The sequence below is a fragment of the Cajanus cajan genome, chromosome 6, assembly GCF_000230855.2.
Source record: "Cajanus cajan strain Asha chromosome 6, NIPB_CcT2T_4, whole genome shotgun sequence".
NCBI classification, from domain to species: domain Eukaryota; kingdom Viridiplantae; phylum Streptophyta; class Magnoliopsida; order Fabales; family Fabaceae; genus Cajanus; species Cajanus cajan.
Genome location: NC_138522.1, coordinates 54,772,151 through 54,784,158, shown reverse-complemented (window position 1 = coordinate 54,784,158; position 12,008 = coordinate 54,772,151). Strand labels below are relative to the sequence as shown.

Sequence of the window (12,008 nt, the reverse complement as noted above, 5' to 3'; positions counted from 1 at the left end):
AATGGTCAACACCAGGATTACTCTGATATCTTCCTAAAACTCCAACTACAAATGCAATGTCAGGTCTAGTACAAACCTGAGCATACATAAGACTTCCAACAGCTAAAGCATATGGAATATTTTTCATGTGTTCCCGCTCAAGATTATTTTTCAGGCACTGACTCAACTCGAGTTTGTCACCCTTCACAATGGAGCTACATTTGGTGAACAATCTTTCATGTTAAACCTCTCTAAAACCTTGTTGATATAGGTTTCTTGAGATAAACCCAAAATACCTCGAGATCTTTCTCTATGGATCTTATTGCCTATAACATAAGATGCCTCACCCATATCCTTTATATCAAAGTTCTTTGAGAGAAATTGTTTCACCTCGTACAACATACTCTTGTTATTAGTTGCAAGCAAAATGTCATCCACATATAAAACAAGAAAGCAAATCTTGCTCCCACTAACCTTCTGGTATACACATTGATCCATGATGTTTTCTTCAAAACCAAATGAAGATATAACTTCATGAAATTTTAAATACCATTGGCGTGAGGCTTGTTTTAATCCATAGATGGATTTGTTAAGCTTACATACTAAGTGCTCACCATCACTAGAGAAAAATCCTTCAGGTTGTTTCATATAAACCTCTTCCTCTAGATTACCATTAAGGAATGTTGTTTTCACATCCATTTGATGTAGTTCAAAATCAAAATGAGCTACTAATGCCATGATTATTCGTAGAGAATCCTTCTTAGATACAGGAGAAAATGTCTCACTATAATCAATTCCTTCTCTTTGAGTGAATCCTTTGGCAACAAGTCTTGCTTTATGTCTTTCAATGTTACCTTGTGATTCCTTTTTAGTTTTAAAGACTCATCTACATCCAATGGATTTTACACCATGAGGCAACTCAACAAGATCCTAGACTTGATTAGACGTCATAGAATTCATCTCTTCTTTCATAGCATTATACCACAAATTTGATTCCTTAGAATTCATGGCTTGTGAAAACGTTTCAGGATCATTTTCGGCTCCAATGTTATAATCTGATTCTTGTAAATACACTACATAATCACTAGAAATTGCTGATCTTTTGACTCTAGTAGATTTTCTTAATGTTGTCTCATCACTTTGGTCAGGAACTTGTTGTCCAACCGATTGCTCAATAGGTTGTTCAACATTTACCTGTTGCTCCTGGTCAACAACTTGATCTACATCACTGGTTCAACTTGAATCACTGGTTGTCTAACACATCTTTGAACTGAAGGAGCGTGATTGACTACCAGTCTGTCATTTGATTGAGAGGGTTGAACTTCATAGTGATCATTTTCAAAACTAATATCTTGAATTAAATCACTCCCACTAATCAAGTCATTTTCAAGAAACTTTGCATTTCTTGATTCCACAATTCTAGTGCTATGAGATAGGCAATAGAATCTATACACTTTGGACTTTTCAGCATATCCAATGAAATACCCACTAATAGTCCTCGGGTCTAGTTTCTTCTCTTGTGGGTTATAAATCCTTACTTCAGACGAACATCCCCAAACGCGTACATGTCGTAAACTGGGTTTCCAACCTTTGAATAAGTCAAAAGGTGTCTTTGAAACAGCCTTGGTTGGAACTCGGTTTACTATATACACAGCCGTTTTAAGTGCTTCAACCCACAAGAATTGAGGAAGTTTTGCATTACTCCTCATACTTCTCACCGTATCCATCAATGTTCAATTTCTTCTTTCTGCCACACCATTTTGATCTGGAGAACCAGGCATAGTGTATTGGGCAACAATCCCATGTTCTTGAAGAAATCTCGCAAATGGACCATGTGCTTGTCCATTCTCTGTGTATTTACCATAGTACTCTCCACCTCTATCTGATCTCACAATCTTAATTTGCTTTCCGCATTGTAGCTCTACTTCAGCCTTAAAAACTTTAAAGGCATCTAAGGCTTCATCCTTAGAACGAAGTAAGTAAAGGTACATATATCGTGAGTAATCATCAATAAAGGTGATGAAGTATCTTGGACTATTTGCATCCATGTCCGGACAACAAATATCTGTATGAATGATTTCTAGTATATTTGAACTCCTCTTGGCACCCTTTTTGGACTTGTTAGTTTGCTTACCCTTGATGCAATCCACACAAGACTCAAAATCAGCAAAATCTAAAGTACTAAGTACTCCATCATTTACTAATCGTTTAATTCTATCAATGGAGATATGTCCTAATCTCCGGTGCCACAACATAGAAGAATCCTCATTCATAACACAACATTTTAACCCAGAAGAAACATGCATAGAATTATAAGCAGCGTCATTATTTTGCAAATTAATAGAGTAAAGACCATCACGTAATTCACCAAAACCAATAACTTTGGATTTATTCAACAAAGTAAAACCAGAATCCATAAATTTAAAAGAAAAACCCAAAGGTGCAAGTTGCGAAATAGAAATCAAGTTTTTACTAAAACTAGGAACATAAAAAGTCTTTTCTAAATTTAAAATAAAACCACTGCTCAAAACTAAATTGCATGTCCCAACGGCCTCCACATGTGAACTCATCTTGCTTCCTGAATAGATGCATTGCTCACTTCCCATCGGTTTCCTTAGGTTTTGCATACCCTGTAAGGTATTAGAAACATGGATTGTAGATCCAGAATCAATCCACCATGTGTTATGATTAGTACTAGTCATATTAGATTCATAACAAACAAAAGCAAATAAATTACCTTTCTTTTCCAGCTAATTCTTAAACTTCAAACAATCCTTCTTCATGTGTCCTTTCTTTTTACAAAAGAAGCACTTGGATTCTTTCTTAATAATTGGTTGAGCTGGAATCTTTCCCTTCTTATTATCTTTGATTATTCTTTTTCTTAAAAGAACCAGTTAAGAGCACCTGCTCTCCTTCTTCCATCATTAACCTTTCCTCTTCTTGAACACACATGGTCAACAATTCATTAATAGACCACTTATCCTTATGTGTTGTAAGAGATTTTAAAGGGGGCAAAATGGTGAGGCAAGGTGCACAAAATATAGTGCACTAGGAAAGAATCAGACATGGTAACCTCTAAAGCTTTCAGTTAAGCCACAATATCCCTTATGCGCATGATATGATCACGCACTCCTTTAATCCCAGTGAGCTTTAAGGATGAGAACTGCATTATAAGGGTGCTGGCAAGAGATTTATCAGATGTGGTAAATTGTTCATCAATAGCCTTTAGTAAATCCTTGACATTGTCATGATGGTCAACAGAACCCCGAATTCCAGTAGAAATGTTGGTCTTTATGAACGTCACAGAGAGACGATTTGACCTCTCCCATTTTTCATAAAGATCAACTGCATCTGGAGTGCTGGTCTCAGTAATACCCGGTGGTGCTGGTTTCCTAATAGCATAGTCAATGTCCATCTAGCCTAAATGAAAAAGAACTCTCTCCTTCCAAACCTTATAATTGTCACCCTTTAATTCGGGAATGCCACACTTGATATCAGAAATATTCATAGATTGAGAAACTGCAAATGTCAAAAACATGTTCATCATCATAACTTGAGACTAAAATAAATGTCATGTTTTACCAATGCAAACATGTCTCTTTTAATGAATCTAGTGACATAAAACTTGCCTGTGGGCTAAAGTCATATTCAATTAGACTCATGTAATCTTATAATAAAACTATCAAATTATGTTCCCTTTCTTAATTCCTGTGGGTAAATTAAGAAATATAATATAATATTTTATCCTAATTAATCATACAAATGTAAGAAATTTCCTGTGGGTATATTTCATCACATCACATATAATTAATTACAATTAATGTTTTTCTTAATGTGATCTTTAAAAATATATAATTTTAATTAATTAAAGATGTTGTGGCTATTCTCTAACTTATTAAAATTATATGTATCACTAAACATTAATATAAAATAAATAAATCTTATTTTTATTTTAATATCAAAATAAAATAAATATAAGCAAATATTGGACAAGCATATAATATTCAATAATCATTATTCTTAATTTCCAATATTTAATGCAGCCAAGAATAACATGTATTACAAAAATAATTACACCACGTAATTACGAAACATGCAAGAAATAAAAAATCATTTGATCACGTACGTACAAAGCATGCAACACGTAATTATGAAATCATTCCAGCATGCAAGAAATCAAAAACGGGAATCAAAACAATCACGTACAAAGCATGCAACACGTAATTACGAAATCATTCCAGCATCATTTGACCGTGGGTGACTTCAACATATAGAGATATGTGCGTGACTCACCATATAAAAATAGAGGAAAATCAAAACATGCAAGACACCAACAGGATTCGAACCCATGCCATGACAGCTATATGCAAGTAAACAAACCACTGCACCAAGTACTTTATCTATGAAGTGTGATGCAATTTAAAAATAAAACATATGCATGTCAATAGCAAACAAATAAACAAAACGCGAAACACATTACGTTTCACTCGTCTTCAACCTTGAGACGGGTCATTTTTACCCGTTTATGACCCGCGGACCCGAAACGAAAACCCGAGCATTTCTCCACGTTTTGAACATCGAAAAACACCATTTTAATTACAGAAACGGTAGAAAAATCATCCTCTACTCCCTCTCCAATTTTAGAAACAATTATGGGGTTGAAAAGAGATACCCAAAAACCCGATACAAAACAAGGCAGAGGAAACAACCTGGCTCTGATACCAAATGAAAGAACTAAAATCCTAAAGATCTAAACATGGCAAAATCAAAAGCAAACACGTTCAGATCATTCTCATAATTGCGGAAATTAAAGGACCAACCTCCAGCCATTGTTGTTCGCTTGCTCCTTCAGGTTTCTGAACCCTTGCTCTCTATACGTGATGGTGTAGTATACTGAAGAGGAGAGTAGGCTCAGGGACCCAAAACAGAGATACGTGTTCAACTTTACAGAGCTCTAATCCATCGTAGAGCCTCTTTGAACGTTGGAGAAAAACGTGCGGGAATCACGGTACCATATCCGCAAGTTATTTGATAATGGGTTGAAAAATGGACCACATTCATGATATGTTAACCGTAGCAAGTAAAAGGATCAGGAAAACAACGTGAAAATCGGAAGCACGTTGGTTCTTTTTACGTGGCTGTTGCAACCGTGTTACTATTTCAAAAACAATTTTTTTTTAAAAATGACGTATATGCCAACAGTATGGGGATATGAATTGATTATTATTTGAACACGCAATTAGTGAAAAGTCAAAAAAGAACAACTAATTAAATTATTATGCAAAAGGAACTATGAATTTTGCAAAGGACTAAACACATTGCAATATTAAATTTAAATTGAAAAAAATGTCGCTACGAAGTGAATACAGGCTTGAAATCATTCGAAGTATCTCATAATGTAGGCATATTTAGTTATTAATCATATTGTGTTCATGCCATTTACTTATGAATTCACCAGACAACACGTTATGAATTTTTAAATTACTATAAAGTTTATTTTTGTGGCATGCGATAAATGCATAAAATTTATTTTTATCTATTTTATTTATTTCTTTTCTTGTACACTAGCTTTTTAGTCCAAATAATTATAAATTTTTATTTATAAGGATATATTATTTGTATATTAAATCTTATATATAGCTTATACAAATGAAAAATCAAATTTTCTTTATTTTTTTTTTTATTCTTGTGCCCTTGAGCCAAAGTTCTAGACGTGGCTCTGATAGATGAGTAATTCTTTGGTAAAAATATCAAAAACATACAAACATATAATAGTAATTCTAAAGAAATAGAAATAGAAATACTTGTACTTGATAAAATATACAATAGGGATAGATGAGAGCATTAAAATATCAAAAACACGAGAAATAGAAATACTTGTACTTGATAAAACATACAAACATTAAAATAGTAACTCTAAAGCTAATTTAATTTGACAAACCTAAATGATAACTTGCTTTCGAACCACCAATAATATACTTCAACAAAATAAAATAAAAGCCTAGCTAACACACTATCATTTTAACAATTCTTTTAACACAACCCATCTTATTTTTTTTAGTTCCAAAGGATGAATGCTAATTCACCAAACAATAAAGGGTATGTTAAAACAATGTGAAAATATTATGTTTCTAATTTTTTTTTACTTACAAATTGTGTGTTAAGCTATATTATTTTCAACCAATTAATTGATTTTTGGTTGTTCAACTTATATCAGCAGATTTCATGCTCCATGCTTTGAGATTTTCCACGGTGATTGGTTCAGTTCCGTTGTTGAACATAAATAAGTGAGCTTGATCCGTCACTGCTAGCTGTGGATAAACTCGTGACAAAATATTTGTCTTCCCTCCTTCTCCAAAACTTTCCACTACTGAATGATCGATCTGTAATATAATTGAAAAAAATGAAGAATATTAATCAATTATTATGTTACTTTTAAGCACCACATGGAGGAATGGTTGGATTTGCACATACCAAACTCCTAAGAGAAAGTTTCTTATTTTTGTCCAAATCAACGTCTAAAAAGCCAGCAAATGAAGGCTTGTACAAATTACTCTTTATAGAGGAACTGTTTGAAAATGCCAAAAACAAAATAACGAATTTGGTTAAGATAAAAGATAAGATGATAGAAACAAATTGTAAGCTGTAACCACAATTTGTATTAGACTAACCTTCTTGCATCAGAGCACAAGAGAATCACATGCTTATTTTCACCTTTGAAAATCCTAAAAAACACTGGAGTGAATTCCTCGAGATTTTGAGAAGCTAAAGTCAAGAGTCCAAATGGTCCAACCCCTCCTTGAAGGTTTGAACCCATTCGGGCACAAAGATCCTGTGCGTTTACCCACTTAGGATCATATGCCTCTGCCTTATCCAAGCTTGAAAATGAGAACGTAACTTCTACATCTGCCTGCAATTATACTTGCATAATATCATTAAATGTTTGTAAACCATTAAACTAAATGCATATTAATACTTAATTAAAAAAACTAACCTGCGCAGCAGTGATTCCTTTTACTTCAACATAATCTCCTTTTTCAAGCTTTTCACTCTTGATGGTAACTTCTTGCCCTCTAAGACTATTTAATTCTTCAACAGGCCATTGTACCAATTGTCTTCCATTAGAGTCAAGCCACAGAGTTCGTGGAATTGCCTGATAATTTAAAGACACACACAACAGGCCATTGTATTATCAATTTATTTCCCCCGTTAAAAAACCTTTGAAACAAACAAAATTTTGTTCATATGTTAAAATGAAAAAAAAGAAGTAAGTACCTGAATTCCTGCCCATCCTTTTTTAACATCATCATCCTTGGAATCAGACTCGTTGGCCCAACCCCACAAAACCCTTCTGTTCTTGCTAGGGTCAAAAAATGACTTGGAAGCATAGAAATTACCATAGTCATACCTAAGTCCACCCCAACCATCGACGGAAGTATTATCCGGGACATACTTATCCTTATCCTCAAAATACGTTCCAAGAGTATAATAGTCAAACCTAGTCAAGTCAAGGCTATTCTTCAACACGTGTTTCACGTGATCCCCCGTCACTGATATGTCCAACCCGTTAGTTCCTGTAAGCGAAACCGGGTAAAAATCGGGGCACTCCCACATACCCGTTTCGCCCTTAGAATGGATCGGGTGTTTGGCCCGAACCCACGTCATAAAATCTTTACTTCTATACAAATAAGCCATTCCTCTACGCTTCCTTTTACTACCCACCAACATCCTCCAGTGCCCGTCCTTGCTCCACCACGCTGTTGTCGGGTCACGAAACGCGCTACCGTTTATGCCCTTCTCAGGGATCACAATCGGGTTGAATTTGTCCGGTTTTACCCATTTTTGGAGAAGCGGGTCTTTGGGGTCTTCGGGTATGGCGTAGCATTGGACCTCGGTATTTTTTTCATCGACGATTCCGGTGTACAGAATGATGGGCCCCTTACCCGGTACCACTGTGGCCGACCCGGACCAGCACCCGAACTTGTCAAAGGGCTTTGATGGGTAGAGGGCGTGTTCTAGGGCCTTCCAGTTTATGAGATCCTTTGATACGGAGTGGGCCCACACTATGTTACCCCACACTGACCCCTCTGGGTTGTATTGGTAGAATAGATGGTAGTATCCGTTGTAGTACATGGGCCCTGTGGTGTCCACAATAAAAATTTAAAATCATGAATAAAAGATTGTGTCAAAAACATGTGGACCAAATTATATTTTTGCTTACCGTTTGGATCTGCGTGTTACAGCAATTGAACGACCATGAAAGGATTACAAAGGAAAGAAAGTTAGCATATTATTATCATAATGAAAACCAAGCAGGATCGTATGCTTTTGATAAAAGGGAATGAGTGATTATCAATAATGATACCATATCCACTATTTATAAACTCTGAATCCTGAGTTAACAATTCATAACGACCAATAGAAGCTTGAGATCCATAAAAGACTCCCACCTGTCTCCACTAAATCAGTGGATGATTAATGCAATATTACAATTACAGCATAATTAATATTCAATATCTTTAACTGGTTTAATTGATTTTTAAAACAAAAATCGGTTGAATTGATTCAGTTTTAAAAATTGGATTAAACTTTTTTTAAATTACAAAGTAAAAAAATATCAATTTTAAACTTAAATAAAAACTAAATTTATACCTAAATTTAAGACACTAACATATTTAAACCTTCCATAAATAATGTCAATGAGACTATCATAATTACTGACTTGATTTCATTTTTTTTTTACAAAAATATAAAAAGATAGAAAAAGATGATTAATTGCAGACTAACTGAGTGCACGATAGTACATATAATTATCATAGGATAGGATAACTAAAGACATTTTTTTTTCACGATGACATCTGTTTGAAAAGATAATAATATAAATGCTAAAAAGTAAATTTAAATGATTTTTTTTTTTATTCTTATTCGAAGAATTGTTCTATAAAACATGTAATATTAGGTGTCAAAACTCTGGTATCAATGTCACTATCTAATATATCTGTGATGTTCCTGAAAAAGTCTGATTCACCAATATACCACAAAGAGAATACAATGGAAAACTATTTCACATGAAAAACAAAATACTTGTTTCCTTCCGGCCATTTCCCATGCCCTTAGATATATGTAAAAAAAAAATGAAAAAAAAACTCTAATATCACACAGGCACACATATTTATCACAAACAATACATTAATCTCTTCAAATTTACACAGCACTGACACAAAGTGCTCTATATACCCCTGGTTGACGTCCAATAGAAGAGTTTGGCATGCATCAATTTTGAACTATTATAAAACCATGCAAAAAGGCAGATATATATTAATTTCTGGGTTCTACATCATGAAGCAAATTTCTCGGAAATTTCTGGTATCGAGTTTTGACCCGCTAACAAATGATGGCATGTTGACATGTGGATTAAAACATGAGTGAGATTCAACATCATTGGTTGTTAGCACGAAAACTTCCTCAACAAAACCATCATCAAAAGAATTTTCCTCGATCACTTAATGCATGACAAACACTTATTTAAACTTGAAAGCGGTGTACCAAGATCTTACAAGATGTCACTCAAGGATCAAGTCTGTTCACAAAACACGATTGATCCTCGAACCTCCCTCTACCCAAATGAGGACAAATGCTAGTCGTAACCGCATAAAAAGGAGGAACAAAATGATCCTTATTCACATTATAACCGTTTTTTCACAAACATTTTTGGTTTAAACCTTACCCTAATGAATGACCAGGTCATTAGATCCTAATTCATTTATCCCTTTCACGTTCGAAATTTTCATGATTATCTAATACCTTAAACCCAACTAGTCATGATATAAAATGTTTTTTCTCCTTCTTTCTCATGCTATTAAAATCATAACCATAATTTTAAATCATAATTCAATGTGGACTCGAATTTTTCTTCAGATTTTTTTCTTGTTATGAAATCAGCACCTTCATTGTGCATTAATCATCCCCAATATAAAATATTTGTTAATAATCAAGTTTAAGTCAAACACTTAAACTTTAAAATAAAAAAAACCTAAGATCATAAAAATGAAACAAACAAAAATAAAAGAAATTTCTATAAAGGTATATATATAAAAATAATAATATTATTATACGAACCATTGATCCAGTTCTTAGGAGGTTGGAAATGGTATCCAGTTCTGTGCGTTGCCCCTACGGAAATGGCTTGAAGAGATTGAAGATGGGGATATATTTTATGAAGAGCTTGAACACCATTGTTGATGAGTAACGCGTGAAGGGAGAAAATGAATAGAGACAAGGAGAGAGACTTTGGGAAAACCATCAGAACAATATGTCTATTGGTGTCACATGCATGGGAAACAAAAATATGGAAATAGAATGTGTGAAGAGAGATAGGCATTTATAGAAAAATGAAGGAGGGCAAGGTGGGTGACGTTGATAGAAAATAGGAATTAGATAACACCAAACATACGTAGATTGTTTTTTTTTCATTGTTTTGCGCGATTCTATAGGAAAGATAAGAGATCTGATGCTAACCGAAGTTAGTAGCTGTTATTTGGATTTAAGTAATTTTCAGCATTTAATTTTTTTTTTTTGAAAAAAAATGTTAATCAAGAATATTGTAAAACAATAATTAATATCAATAACATTTCTTTACAACATTTAATATCAATAACATTATCCCTATATTTCTAGATAAATTAATAATTTCATAAATATAAATTAGTATATATTAATATACTTTTGTAAAAATATAAATATATTAGATAAGATATATATAATAGAATAAAATTTAATTAAAAATATAATAATTAAATTTTGCTTTACAAAAAATAATTACGTTTTTAATGAATGGACTAAAATCATATGATTACAATACTTAAGAGATTAAAATTAGTCTTTTAGAATTTAGAGGACCAAAATCATATAACTAATAAATTTAATGGATTAAAATTGTTTAATTAAAATTTAAGAGATTAAAATTGCATAATTAAGATAAGAACTTTAAAAACACATTTAAGTCAATTAAAAAAGAATATTGTAAAAAAGAAAAGCAATGAGGTAAAAAAATGTCTTATATGTAGAGAGTAAAAATAAATGTCGTAATTATTATTTTAAGATGGTTATTATGATAAAAATATTAATATCAAAGATAGTTTTGGCATTTAGGTTTAGGCTGATGTTGCATGATAACACCTAGGAGTGTTTAGATCCAACCTAATGCAAGAAAAAACCGCAAATCTAATAAATAAATAAATAAAAACAATGAAGATTGAGATTCTTTGATTTTTTTGGACTTTTTTTTTTGCCATAATCAATCCATTCTAATTGGTTTTTAGTTGATATTTGCAATACAAAACCAATATTGTCTAATACACACATAACATGTAACTTCTATATATTTTATCAATATTGTTATTATGTTTTTTTTTTCATGTATTCAACAAACTTAGTAGAATTAAGTATGTGCTTTAACCCCAAGCGTGTGGTTCAGCGGTAGGGGTTGATCCACGCTTAAGCAAAGTCAGGGGTTCGAATCCTGCCTTGTGTATGCAGCCGCGTTAAATCTTGGGGCCAGCTATCCCACCCTTTGAGGTGCCACCAACGTAGCGAGGAGATTAGTCACTGCTGCCGGCCTTGGATACTCCAAGGACGAACAAAAAAAAAGTATGTGCTTTGATTTTACACAGGATTTAGCTTAATAGAATATATATATATCTATTTTCTTCGGCTTTTATTTTGAATATATATGTTTCTATCTCAAAATGAAAATCATATTGCAAGATAATTTAGCATTTAATTGGCACACATTTTTTTTAATGTTTATTTTAAATAAGGTTCAGCATTTAAAGAGTATTAGAGACATAAAATATCGGTACTTACTACTTATGATGTGTTGGCGAAAAGCAAATCATCAAATTCAATCCAAATCGCATTTTATTGGATTGAAATAGATCACTTAATTTTTTTCGAGAAACGATTAAAACCGAACCAAATCACACGTTGTTTTTTAATATATAAATTTTATATTTAGATTTAACCGTTGA

The 12,008-nt window shown here is 33.0% G+C and overlaps 2 protein-coding genes across 2 annotated transcripts; both read right to left on the bottom strand.

Annotated features, from left to right (window-relative positions):
• Positions 1-3,067: 3,067 nt before the first annotated feature.
• On the bottom strand, positions 3,068-3,394 carry LOC145958770 (uncharacterized). Its single transcript, XM_083076311.1, has one exon. It carries the CDS (start codon positions 3,392-3,394, stop codon positions 3,068-3,070), a length of 327 nt encoding a protein of 108 aa, XP_082932437.1.
• A 2,417-nt stretch (positions 3,395-5,811) lies between these two features.
• LOC109791117 (beta-fructofuranosidase, insoluble isoenzyme 1) lies at positions 5,812-8,117 on the bottom strand. Its single transcript, XM_020350374.3, has 5 exons — positions 7,255-8,117; positions 6,974-7,132; positions 6,651-6,889; positions 6,454-6,547; positions 5,812-6,362 (listed from the first exon to the last, which is right to left on the bottom strand). The coding sequence occupies exons 1-5, from the start codon at positions 8,110-8,112 to the stop codon at positions 6,183-6,185; spliced, it is 1,530 nt and encodes a 509-aa protein (XP_020205963.3). The 5' UTR covers positions 8,113-8,117; the 3' UTR covers positions 5,812-6,182.
• Positions 8,118-12,008: the final 3,891 nt, after the last annotated feature.

Excerpts from the sequence above, each read along its gene's own strand:
- LOC145958770 (XM_083076311.1), bottom strand. The coding sequence starts at position 3,394 with ATGGACATTGACTATGCTATTAGGAAACCAGCACCACCGGGTATTACT.
- LOC109791117 (XM_020350374.3), bottom strand. The coding sequence starts at position 8,112 with ATGTACTACAACGGATACTACCATCTATTCTACCAATACAACCCAGAG. Across the intron at positions 7,133-7,254 it reads AAGGATGGGCAGGAATTCAG|GCAATTCCACGAACTCTGTG; the intron begins GTACTTACTTCT and ends TTAAATTATCAG. Across the intron at positions 6,548-6,650 it reads TTGTGCTCTGATGCAAGAAG|TTCCTCTATAAAGAGTAATT; the intron begins GTTAGTCTAATA and ends ATTTTCAAACAG.